We start from the raw sequence: 13,427 nt of genomic DNA, 5'->3' as shown, positions 1-13,427 counted from the left end.
TTTGGCGCCTGCCTTTGGCCCAGGGCGCGATCCTGGAGACCCGGGATCGAATCCCACATCGGGCTCCCGGTGCATGGAGCCTGCTTCTCCCTCTGCCTGTGTCTCTGCCTCTCTCTCTCTCTCTGTGACTATCATAAATAAAAAAAAAAAAAAAAAAAAAAAAATTTCCTAAAAAAGGACACATTGTATGAGATTAAAACTACCCATGTTACATCAAGCATCTTTAATTTTTTGTGGCCTTTTACAAATATCCCTTCTCCATCAATTGTATTTATGGAGTATTCATCAAAAGGAAAATACTGTAAAAATAAGTTTCCCACCATTAAAATAGGTCTGGGAACTTATAGGAATATTCCGTAATCTACTCATTTCTCATTTCTTAAATGGAATTTTCCTTCTAATTCAAGTTATGTGTTACCTATTTCTTTATTTCTTTTGCTTCCATTATATGCTTTTAGACACCCCAAAGTAACCCAGGAGTCAGTTATTTAGAAAAGACATTTATAATGAAAATAATCAGCAGATGTCTCTGATGACTATCCTATAATGGTCCAAAAACCGACAGACATAAAAGTCATATGATTTTACTAATTTGGCACATATTCAAGAAAAAAACCCACTTTAGCTCAGTCACCAAAGACAAGTGCAGCAAAACATTGACTTAGTTTGGTTAGTACAGATCTCCAGGCCCTTAACTCCAGGCAATCTTTGCAGTACCTACCGAGAAAGCAAAAGGATGTAGCTGGCAAGATGCTTCCCTTTCATCTTTCCTTAGAGCAGGTGTTAATAAGATCAAGGTCACAAATCCAATCAAGAACGCACCAGCTAACTCTGTTCAGAGAATAACTCTTACAGCCACAGAGGGACATACCTTAGCTCCTATTACTCATCTGGTAAATGTGTGTCTGTCATTCATTAATACTAATGAAATAACTTAAGATGAGCCATTGATTCTGAGTCAGGCATTTTTGTGTAAAACATGACATGTGCATTTGGCACCCAGAAATCATATTTGTTTCCAGTACTTAATATTGTCAAGAGTTTTAAGCTGCTATTTTTGGAGGCCTCATGGCTAGTTAAAAATTGTACAGTGGCCCAAAAGAGTCACTCATTCATTCATTCATTTTAAAGATTTTATTTTTAAGTAATCTCTACACCCAACATGGGGCTCAAACTCACAACCCTGAGATCAAGAGTCATATACTCTACTGACTGGGCCAGCCAGGCGCCCCACCCCCCCCCGCCCCGCAAAAGAGTCATTTTAAAAAAAGAGGAAGAGAAAAAGGAAGATGAAGGAGAGGAACTCCTCTTAAAATCCTCAATTAAATTTATTTGGAAGTCTTGGTTCTTCCCTAGGTAAAACTACTTTGACATGGAGAGCTCCTAAAAAATGTTTGTGGAATACGCTGACATTCAGGAATTTTCCTATATTGAGTCAAAGTCTGTTAGCCCCTAACAGAACAGAGAACTATAAAATATTCAGCCATATGCCTTCTTTTGTTCAAAACCAAATCACCAATATTTAAGTACAGATGACCCTCTACATTGATACTGCTAAAATCTAACCTTTTCATGTTAACATGAAAAGACCAACTGCTATTAATATTAAACAAGCTGCTTATGAAACAACTTATGTAAGTTAAAATCCTGTTTTCCTAATACTATCAGCCCTCTTTAAAAAAAAAAAAAAAAAAAAAGACTTAACCATTCATTTGAGTGAGAGAACAGAGAGAGAACAAGTGCAATGGGATGGGGCAGGAGGAGAGGGAGAGACAGTTCCAAGCACTCCACTAAGCACAGAGCTCAATCCCATGACCCCAAGATTATGACCTGAACCAAAACCAAGAGTCGGATACTCTACTGACTGTGCCACCCAGGCACCCCATCAGCCCGCCCTTTTTTTTTTTTTTTTTTTTTAAGGTTATTGTATGGGACACCTGGGTGGCTTGGTGGTTGAATGTCTCCCTTCAGCCCAGGTCGTGATCCCAGAGTTCCTGGATGGAGTCCCACATCGGGATCCCTGCATGGAGCCTGCTTCTCCCTCTGCCTGTGTCTCTGCCTCTCTCTCTCTCTCTCTGTGTCTCTCATGTATAAATAAATCTTTAAAAAATAAAGATTCTTGTAGCCCTTCCTAAATTAGAACAATTGTATCCCATCAGTGTGGCATCTTCATTTCTACAAATAGAGAGTGACCCACACATAACCAACCTAATACCACAGAAGACACATTTTGAAGTTATCTCATTACAGAAAATTAGAGCATAATAAACTAAATAAGGTTGTTTCTTATGATCACTAGAAAAGCCAAGGCATGGATTCAGATAACCCAAAATAATCTTTGCCCTAAACATTGGCTTAAATGGTCTATGAAGAAAAGCAGAACAATAAAGTATAGCGCTGGTAATCTAAACCAGATGTTTGTAAATGAGCACTGGCAACATCAGTGGGAACCCAGGGCCTCCTGAAAGTGCTTTGGGGTTCCATAAATGTTTCGCTTGCATTCCATTTTCAAAGTTTTCTTATTTAAAAAGCTATGATAATGTCTTTGTCATATTTATTAATGTGTAATGAAAAACAGCATACACACTCAACTGTGTTAAAAACCAAATGTAAACACATCAGTTAAGCTACCAGGCCACCTTGATTGTATGCAGACCTTGGAATAAAGCTTCTCCTGCTAGCTTTTTCCATATATCTCAACTTCTTGTAAACATGTCACTGATTAGGAAGGCTGCAGCTCTACTGAACTTTTTAAAAACTCAGCTTTGCACATGAATGCACATAAAAATTATACCTAGGTATAAAGGTTACCTGTGAAAAACAGAATTTGCTCAATAGTATGCAATTAAAATAAACCATGAAAATAAATAAGCTACTCCTGTGATTACAACACCATTTCTGTAATCCAATTCTAAATTCAAGTCTCAAGGGGCAGCCCGGATTGCTCAGCAGTTTGGCGCCGCCTTCAGCCTAGAGCCTGATCCTGGAGACCCAGGATCAAGTCCCACGTTGGGTTCCTGCATGGAGCCTACTTCTCCCTCTGCCTATGTCTCTGCCTCTGTGTGTGTGTGTGTCTTTCATGAATAAATAAAATCTTTAAAAATAATAAATAAATAAATAAGTAAATAAATAAATAAATAAATTCAAGTCTCAATGCTCCCAATTTAGAAAAAATTTGTACCTTGTTAAACAACTGTATATTAATAAAGTATCATTTATCTATAATTTAAAGATATTCTTAAAAGTTTAATTATTAAAACAGAAAAGATCTGAATAGCCAAGTAATAAATTTACACATTTTGAATATTTTTTCTATACAGTAACAATCAATACGGTCAAATGACTCTAAAATCTCTATGGTCATTGTTTCTACAATGCTACAAATTTTACAGTTTCTTTCATACAGCAATCAAATAAATTCTTTTTAACTTGATTTTGAAATTTAGGAAAGTAAGTATCCTTTGTCAACTGTCTTTTCACTTTCAGCTATTATTCCAATTGCATCCCTTTATATATTGTATTAGGGTTTTTTTGCAGGATGGCATTGCTCTCAAATTTTCAAATTGACAGAAAAGAAAGGGTTATATTTAACTTAAACAATGTCTTTGTCACAGTTATTAAAATACCTGACTCTGGAAAAGCTATACTGCAAAAGATTAAAAAGGAAAATTATATCAAATCACCCATAAATTAATAGTCACCTTTGATAGGGCATTCAGTGGGCCTAAGGCAAGTTGTCTCAAACTTCTCCACTGAAATAACCCATTAAAACACAAAACAACCTTAGAGTCCCATATTTGGACACTACAATATTAAGTAAATCTGGTAAAGAATGCAAAATTATTTTTGTAGTATTTTCTCTTAAAAATGCTTTTATTTTTGTTGGCTAATGCTTTCCCTCTAAAACTGTCTTAGTAAAACTCAAACTCCAGGAAGATGTACCCATGAACTCCCAAGGCTTTGGATGGCTACCTGGCATAACACAGTGGCCACAAACACCCTGGTACCAGAAGAATGGTCCAAAGTTCGATGCATTCTCATGTATTCTCATTTCAGTAATCAGAACACATTTTTCCCCCAGTCTATTCAAGAGCAGCATTTATTCTTCCTTGTATGAATAACTTACATTTTCATGTTTCATATGTTTCAGTAACCGCAGTTCTCTGTAGGTCCTTTTGGCATGAATAATGGACTGAAATGGTCTGGAGAGCTTCTTGACTGCCACACGTAACCCAGTTTTTGTGTCAAAAGCAGCACTAAGGAAAAAAAAGCACATATAAAGAATTCATCAAGGAATGTGCTCTAAATACCTCAAAATTAGTATTTATAAGGAAGGCTATTTTGTTTCCAAGTGAAATTGGTATACAATAAAATACAAAGTATAAAGATTAAAAACTAAAATGACCTATAATCCTGCTATCCAAAGTAACCATCTGTTGTTTTGGGGGGTGTTTCCTTCTCATTTTCTTTTCTAGGTACCTAAATCAGGGGTCAGAAAATTTTTTCCACAAAGGACCAGAGAGTAAAATATTTCAGACTTTGTGAGGCATAGGGTCTTCAGCACAACCACTCAACTCTGTGGTTATAGCCAGAAAGCAGCCAGACAATAAATTTTAAAAATGGATGTAGCTGTGTCCCAGCAAACACAAAAACAAGCGGCCACTTGATTTACAGGAGCCAACAGACCAATATACAAAGACCTGGATTCTGTCTGCCTCAGGCCTATCACCTTGCCACCAAATGTTGATCAGAATGGAGGGCTTGGAATGGTTTCAGGACAATGAGGTGGCACAAAAACTTCTTGAGTGCCTACAAAGTATCTGCCACTCTTCAGAAGCTAAAAATCTAATAAGGAACAAGTCAACAAATCCCTCAGGGGATGGGGGAGAGGGAATGAGCTGAATAATACAATAATTTCAAATAGTGATGAACGCTATCATGAAATAAAACAGAATAATGGGACAAATGAGAGAAAGCCAGTGGGGTTTTGCTTCTTTAGCTAGGATGTCTGAGCAAATAGGTTCAAGCTGACAACTGAATGATGAGAACATAGCAACCATGTAGAGGTATAGGGAAAAAGAGCTTCAAACAGAAGGAAAAAATTGTATTAACATTTATTGAGTCTTTATTGCATACCAGAAGCTGTTCCAGGCCTAACTGTTAATTTTTTTAATTAAAATAAATTTTAATCCCCAACACCCCTATGAAGTAAATGCTATCATTCCCCCACTCAGAAATGAGGAAACCAAAGCACAGACAAGTTAAATAACTTGCCCATAATCACAAGACTTGAAAGTGTCAGGAGGAGGGAATCTGGATCCACAGCTCATGCTATTAACCATTTTGCCATGCCGCCTCTCAGAAGAGCAAGTACAAACAAAGGAAAGAAGAAACAGGTAGAAAAAATATGGCATGCTGGGGGGTGTAAAGATGGCCTGTGTAGGTGGAACACTGGGAGCACAGGGAGAGTAGAAAAGAATGAGGTCAGAGGTATGGGCAGAGGCTAGATCCTGTAGGACAACTGCAGCAAGAAACTTGATGTGTATTTTAATTATTTTTAGAGACTGGGCTAATCTGATCATGCCTCATCCTCCTGTTTATCTCAGTCTCGAATGGGCATCCAAGACTTCTGGATCATCTATCATGACCAAACTCTTTTCCCATGTGACTCTGTACTTCCAGAAGTTCCCCTCCTTTCCCTCCCAAATCCTTAGACTAAGTCCTTGCTCTTCAAATTCCAATTTGTTACAAATTCCTATAAATCTCCAACCCCCTTTCTGAGCCTCACCTCCACCTCTTTAATTGAATCTAGGCTCTACCTGGAAGACACTACTTCTCTTACAGCCCTGCCCTTACAGGGGATTCTCTCTATTCTAGGTACCTCGTGGCTAGCAGGTGGGGCAAATGTCCTCCTCGCCAACCATTCCTACTTCCAGACTATAATTCTTCATTTGTTTTACAAAAGCCCCTGCTCACAGCTATCACTACCTCTCTGCTGCTGTAACCCACTGACCTGGAATTTTCCATTATTCACTGAAAAGTTAGTTCCTATCTCAAAGTCTCTCTCCACTCCCAATTTCTGTCATCATTCTTGGCAAGTTCAACACCCAGGTGGAGGACACATCCAACATCCTGGCCTCTCAATTTCCTGACCTCTCCAGGAAACTCCACCTTACCCAGCCACCTCCATGGTCACACCCTGGACCTCTATCACCATCAAAAGCTGCCCCACCTACACAGTTTTGAATGCCAGCACCCATTTTCCATCACAAACCTTCTGTGCCTTTTAGTTTACTTCTAGTTTACTTCCAAGTATGTATGACTACAACGATTTGTGGACCTCATCATCATTGGCTAATTCTATCCATCCTTCATGCCCTCTCCCATCTTCATTTATTTCCCTTCTTGCCTGGCTCAGATTATATGCTCCCTTGCGTCTCTGTCTTTGCCTCTGCCTCCTACACCCACCTAGATAAAGTCTAACTTTGGGTGATCACAACTATTTAATTCTCCTTGTCTGAATCCAAGAACTAATTCAGGTTGAAGAAAAACTAATGTACAACCATACAGACTGGTTTCACTCTCAATTCCTGACCTTAACCTCAAATACAGCTCTTAAGACTACCGCTTTTTTCTAGGAAGCTCATTTTCTTACTCAAAGTCATCATTTGACATGGTCTTTCTCCTCAAACCTCCAATTCACCCTCTTCTTTCCAAAGCTGCCCTTGCCTTCATTGAGAAAATAGAAACCAGCAAAAGGAAGCTCCATTTATCTACCAGTAAATGTACAAACCCATCTGCACTTGATTCTATCTTTTCTGCTTCCTCTCTTGCTTTAACTAAGGACACATGCCCTTTCTTACAAAAATCAAGACCTTGGGCAGCCCGGGTGGCTCAGCGGTTTAGCGCTGCCTTCAGCAGGGTGTGATCCTGGAGTCCTGGGATTGAGTCCCGCATCAGGCTCCCTGCATGGAACCTGCTTCTGCCTCTGCCTGTGTCTCTGCATCTCTCTCTTTCCCTCTCTCTCTCTCTCTCTCTCTCTGTCTCTCATGAATAAATGAATAAAATCTTTAAAAAAAAAAAATCAAGACCTCAATACATGCTCTGGAGCCACCTCCCTCATCCTCTCAAGGACTTCTCTCTTTCATTCTCTTTCTCTCTACCTTCTGAGTTTCTCCATATCTTCTGGATCGATCATTCTCATCAACATAAATAAGCTAGAGTTAGTTATTTCCCAACCTCAACAAACAAACAAATCTCCCCTGAAAGCTCCCCACTACAGTTAAAATTCTCCAATGGTCCTCAAAGTATGGTTCCTAGACCAGCAGCATTGGTGTTACCTGGGAACTTGTAAGAAATGCAAATTCTCAGGTGCCACCCCAGACCTACTGAATTGAAAACTGAAGTGCGTCCAGTAATCTGTATTTTATCAAGCCTGCCACATAATTCTAACACATGGTGAAGTCTAAAAACCTCTCTTCTACCTGTTACTCCATGGACCAGCAGCACTGGCATTATCGGAAGCTCCTGAGAAATGCAGAATCTCAGGCCTTAAAGTAGAACCTACATTTTGACCAGACCTCCAGGTAATTCATATGTATCTTAAAGTGTGACTCATTTCCTCAGCTCCAATTCGTTCCTCAATCCATTATACTGAAACTGCTCTTCTCAGGTCATTAATGACCTGTTACTAAATCCAGTGGCCACTTTTCTGAATTACCAACTGACATGGTTAACATTTCCCCTTTCTCTAAACACCCTCCATTCTGGAGTCCATATCACACATTCTACTGCTTTTCTGTGACCTCTAGGGAAGCTCCCTCTCTGACCCCACTGTATGTGGTTCCTCTGCTGGAACAGTTCCTCAGGGCATGACACTGGGTGGGCCCTCTTCTCTCCCACATTTTCCAGATCATCTCATCTATAACCAAGACTTTAAATTAAATGTCATCTTATATGGAAAACTTGTAAATATGTATCTCTCACTGATATCTCTTCTCTGAGCCTGACTGCCCACCTAACAATCTCCATATGAAAACCACATAAGCACCTTAAAACTTAGCAAGCTCAAAACACCTAGAACTATTCCTCTCCCTGTCTCTTGTATCTCAGGAGACAGACTTTCCATCCGATTGCTCAAGCCAGGCATTTGGGTATCATCCTTGATTTTTCCCTTTCCTCCAGTCTCCTGGCCCCCATCTAAATCTATCAGCAAGTCTATAATTTCCATCTCCAAAATACATCTCTAATTCAACTTCTCTTCATTTTGCTACTACCATACTAGTCCAAACCATCCTCATCATCAGCCTGCCTTCTTAGACTGGTCTCCCTGCCTCTTGTTTTGTTCCCTTCTCATATACTCTCCACAAGCATCCAATTCAATCTTTTAAAAATATGTTAGGGGCAGCCTGGGTGGCTCAGCGGTTTAATGCCGCTTTCGGCCCAGGGCGTGATCTTGGAGACTCGGGATCGAGTCCCGCTTCGGGCTCCCTGCATGGAGCCTGCTTCTCCCTCTGCCTGTGTCTCTGCCTCTCTCTCTCTCTCTCTGTCTCTCATGAATAAACAAAATCTTTAAAAATAATAATAAATAAATAATAAAAATGTTAGATGACAAAACCCACTGCCTCAAATCCTTCAAGGAAATTTCCTTAGCATATAAAATAAGATGCAAATTTCCTATCACAGTCTACAAGGCTCAGGTGATCTGATCACCAATGACCGCTCACCCTGCTCTTGTGTCCTTTCTTCCTTTCCTGCAGCCACTACGTTTTGAACATGCTGGCTCCTTTTAGCTCTTCAGCAGGCTGTTTCTGATTCCTCAGCTGCTCTTCTTTTTCATCTCCACTCCATGCCAAGCTGAATCCTCATCCTTAACGCACTGGCTTAAATAACCATCCCTCTCAGAGATTATCAGCAGGTCTCAGTAATTGTCACAACATCCTTGTTTCCTTCCTTATCCTACATAAAGGGAGGAGGAGGTGTTCTCTTCCCTCCCACTGCTGTTCCCACAAACCCATAAAATAATAACCTCTTCCCTCCTGGAAGTACCCAGTAAATGTATATTCTTCTCTAAACCCCTCTATGGTTCTAGTGAGACAGAAAATGGCCATTGCCCTGTGACCCATCCTCCTCAACTCTCCACTTCAGTTTGCTCTGCCCACCTGCATGCAGGCTAAGCATGTTCTCCTTTCCTCCACCAGTAAGCCCTTTGCGATCTCCTGGAGCAAGGAATGCCATCAGGTTTCTAGCTGACCTGCCCGTGACTGAATGTGCAAGTTCATTTCAGTGGGGAAGAAATAAGAAGTCCGCTTGAGATGCCTGTCCATGCCATTCTCCATGCCAGCTTTGCAGTAATAAAGTAGTTATTTTATCTCTGACTCCTATTAGCAAAAGGTAGGCTAGGATTAATCAGTACCCTACCTCAATAATCACAATTTATTACTCTGTTTATTTTCCACCCAGCAAAGTGGTTAAATGAAGGCTGGGGCTTTGGTATTAGTCTATCTGGATTTTTTTTTTTTTTTTTTTTTTTTTTAATTTATGATAGTCACAGAGAGAGAGAGAGAGAGGCAGAGACACAGGCAGAGGGAGAAGCAGGCTCCATGCACCAGGAGCCTGATGTGGGATTTGATCCTGGGTCTCCAGGATCGCGCCCTGGGCCAAAGGCAGGCGCCAAACCACTGCGCCACCCAGGGATCCCCCAGTCTATCTGGATTTTAATTTCAGTTCTGCCACTTAGTAGCTGTATAATCTTAAGAAAGTTAATTAAATTCTCTCAGCCTCATATATAAAATGAGGATAAAGTATGTATCTAATAAGGAGAATGTTAGAAATAAATGTGATAACTTTTGTGGTAGTTTTAGCAAAAGGGCTCAGCCCATAGTAAAGCTTAATTATTAGACATTAATAATGTCTGTCTTTCCCACTCATCATAAGCACCTTGAGGACAGTTAGTGTTTTCTGTTTTATTCACTACTATATTCCACAGGACTTAGCATAATGCCTGGCACGTGCACATTCTCAAAAAATGCTAAACGAGTATTTTGTGATGTGGTTATCTGAAACATGAAAGAAAAAACAATTTTATTATTTGGCTCTCAATTTTTATAAATTCAAGGGCATGCAGGGGTGCCCAGCTGGTCAGTGGAGCATCCAGCTCCTGATCCTGGGGTTGTAAGTTGAAGCCTCATATTGGGTATAGATGTTATTTAAAAATAAAATCTTTTAGGGATGCCTGGGTGGCTTAGTGGTTGAGCACCTGCCTTCAGCTCAGGGCGTGATCCTGGAGTCCAGGGATCGAGTCCCACATCGGGCTCCCTGCATGGAGCCTGCTTCTCCCTCTGCCTATGTCTCTGCCTCTCTCTCTCTGTCTCTCATAAATAAATAAAAGTCTAAAAAATAATTAATAAATAAAAATAAAAAATAAAATATTTTAGGAAGGCTTGGGTGGCTCAGCAATTGAGTGTCTGCCTTTGGCTCAGGGCCTGATCCCGGATTCCCGGGATCGAATCCTGCATCAGGCTCCTTGCAGGGAGCCTGCTTCTCCTCCCTCTGCCTGTGTCTTTGCCTCTCTTTGTGTCTGTTATGAATAAATAAAATCTTAAAAAAATAAAATAAAGTAAAAAATAAAATCTTTTTAAAAACAAATTCAACAGCATCCAAGAAGAAACTAACATTAATGTCAAAAACTATAATCATTGAGTGCTTACTATTATAAGGCACTGTTTTTTAGATCTTTTCATGAATGAGCATCTTTATCACAACTTTATAAAAAGACATTATGATTTCCATTTTACAGATGAGAAAACTGAAGCACAAAGAAGTAATGTGCCCATGATATAGAAAGAAAATCACAAAACGGAGATTCAGATTCAACTGGTGTGTTTTCAAGCATTGACTTTTAATGGATGCCATTAAATGTATCCTCAATAGATCTCTAAATAGAACTCTTAATGGATAATCAAGTACAACTTTACAAAAAGTTCTGCCCATTTTAAATATATTCTAAATGTATGAACTCTGGTTTTCTAAAAGGCTTCTCACTATAATTAATTGCATTTCATATGGGAAAAGTTTTTCTTGTAATTTTATATTGAACTCAGGATAGTATTAATGAAAAGTATTTCATAAGAAATAACTTTCACTCTATATGCATATAGAGTAGTAATATAGTGAAATAACTTTCACTCTATTACTTTATTTAGGGGAAGTTTTTCTTTTCTTTTTTTTTTTTAAGATTTTATTTATTCATTTACAAGAGAGACAGAGAGAGAGGGAGAGACATGGGCAGAGGGAGAAGCAGGCTCCCTGTGGGGCCTGGTGCAGGACTCGATCCCAGGACCCCGGCGTCCCCGGCCTGAGCCAAAAGCAGATGCTCAACTACTGAGCCACTCAGGCGCCCCAAGGGGAAGTTTTTCAATCCCTAAAGTTCTACTACTCTCTGTGAATCTAGAACACTGGAGGAGGCAATGATGTGATGATCTTACAAAGACCAAAATACCATTTCTGAGTATTTACTGAAATAATCTCCTTTATAACATCCTTTGTGAATATAAAAGAAACATTAAACATTGCACCTGATGTCCTAGAGCCTACCATCTAACTGAGATGATGAAAATACACATGAAAGCAAAGAATGCCTAATAATATAGTGCAACTATATACAATTGACTACTTTTTAAAAAGCTAAGTTCAAAAATATGTAAATTGTGTTTTAAAATTTACATATAAAATATGTAACTTGGGTTCAAATATAATCTACATATATATATATGTATATATATATATATATACATATATATATATGTTTATTGCAGTCTGTTCATAAGAACAAAATCAGAAATGACCTTAATGTCCAAGGGGAGAATTTAGATTATGGTACATTCCCCCATATATATTGAAGCCATTAACAAGAACCTCCATATAGTACTAATACGAGAACAAGTTTCAGAAATAATGATCCTATCTGTGTGGAAAAATGTATATTCATACATGTATATATAAACATACACAGAAAATACTTAATATATTAAGAATTTTAACATTTTTATTTTATATTTTTCTATCCTCTGATTTTTCAAAAAATGAGCTTGTATCTTTTAATAAGGTTATTAGTAAAATAGAAGCATAAATCATCTATATTGTTACGTTTAAACAAAAAATAGGTACTAACTTTAATAAAACTACAATTAACATATTTTCTTCAAATAATACTTACATAGCTTTACTCATAGTACATAATTTGTATCCTCTATCCTTAAGCCATAAGCATTTTCCATTTTATTAAGCATTTACAGTAATTTCATTAAATATCTGCATCAATCTACTCAACTATTCTCTTTATTGATGGACATTATAGCCATTCCATTTATTCATACAAATACAATAAATACTAATACAATGGACATCTTAATTCACACTGCTTCTCCAATAATTGCACAACTTCCTGAGAACAAATAATTTTTACATCAAAGGATATGCACTTTAACTTTTTAAAACATATTTTGGGGGCGCCTGGGTGGCTCAGTTGGTTAAGCATCTACCTTTCGCTCAGCTCATGATCCCAGGGATGGAGTTCTGCATGGGACTCCCTGCTCAGCGGGGAGCCTGCTTCTCCCTCTTCCTCTGCCACTCTCCCTGCTTATACTCTCTCATTGTCTGTCAAATAAAATCTTTTTAAAAAACAACAACATATTTTGCTTACAAAAGGGAGCTAGCAGGAATTGTTCAGAGAAACTGTTTTCTGCTTATCAGTTAATGATCCCTCTAGCAAAGCTGCTGAAGCAAGGAATATAGGATCCATCCCCAACACTATCTTTTTAAGCATTTAACTGCTCTGACCTGGCCTCCTGTTACTATCATTAATCAAAGCAGTTTTTGGAGAGAGGAGAAACTATGCATTTCGTCCTAAATTGGACATTGTGATTACCAAAAGCAGAAGTTAATAATAATTTTTAAAATCACCTGATAAAACCAATTAAATATTCAGAGGAGAAGAAATTCAAATTTACTGAATACCTGATAATGCCACATATCATTTGGGAAATGTTTAATGTAATCTTTAAAATAACTTTTTGAGATAGTTATATTGACTTTCCAAGATAAGAAACAAATGGTCAGAAACATTAACAACTCATTCAAGGTCATATAACTCCTATGCAGTGGGATTCAAAAACACAGATTGGTCTAAATTTCAATGTTCACTCTTTTTCCAGAATGCCAAGCTACCCAGGATAAGGGCAACACTAGGAGCAGCTATTGACTTTGACTTTATTATAATGATTCACTTACTAGTATTACCAGTTGGGCTTCTTAATCACATTTTTAAAATTATAGCTACAAATAAAACCTTGTTTTCATGAACAGCATCATAAAATGGAATTATCTCCACAATGATTAAGTTCTCCAAACTGAAATTCAGGATACAT

The 13,427-nt window shown here is 38.4% G+C and overlaps 1 protein-coding gene across 1 annotated transcript in view; it reads right to left on the bottom strand.

The window, feature by feature from the left end:
• MAPK14 (mitogen-activated protein kinase 14) overlaps positions 1–13,427 on the bottom strand; it is a 73,170-nt gene that overhangs the window by 43,734 nt on the left and 16,009 nt on the right. Inside the window, 1 exon segment of the mRNA NM_001003206.1 lies at positions 4,127–4,256. Coding sequence (NP_001003206.1) covers positions 4,127–4,256 — 130 coding nt within the window.

Source organism: Canis lupus, chromosome 12, assembly GCF_011100685.1.
Source record: "Canis lupus familiaris isolate Mischka breed German Shepherd chromosome 12, alternate assembly UU_Cfam_GSD_1.0, whole genome shotgun sequence".
NCBI lineage: Eukaryota > Metazoa > Chordata > Mammalia > Carnivora > Canidae > Canis > Canis lupus.
Note: the sequence above shows the minus strand (reverse complement) of the source record. Positions and strands in the feature narration are given on the sequence as shown.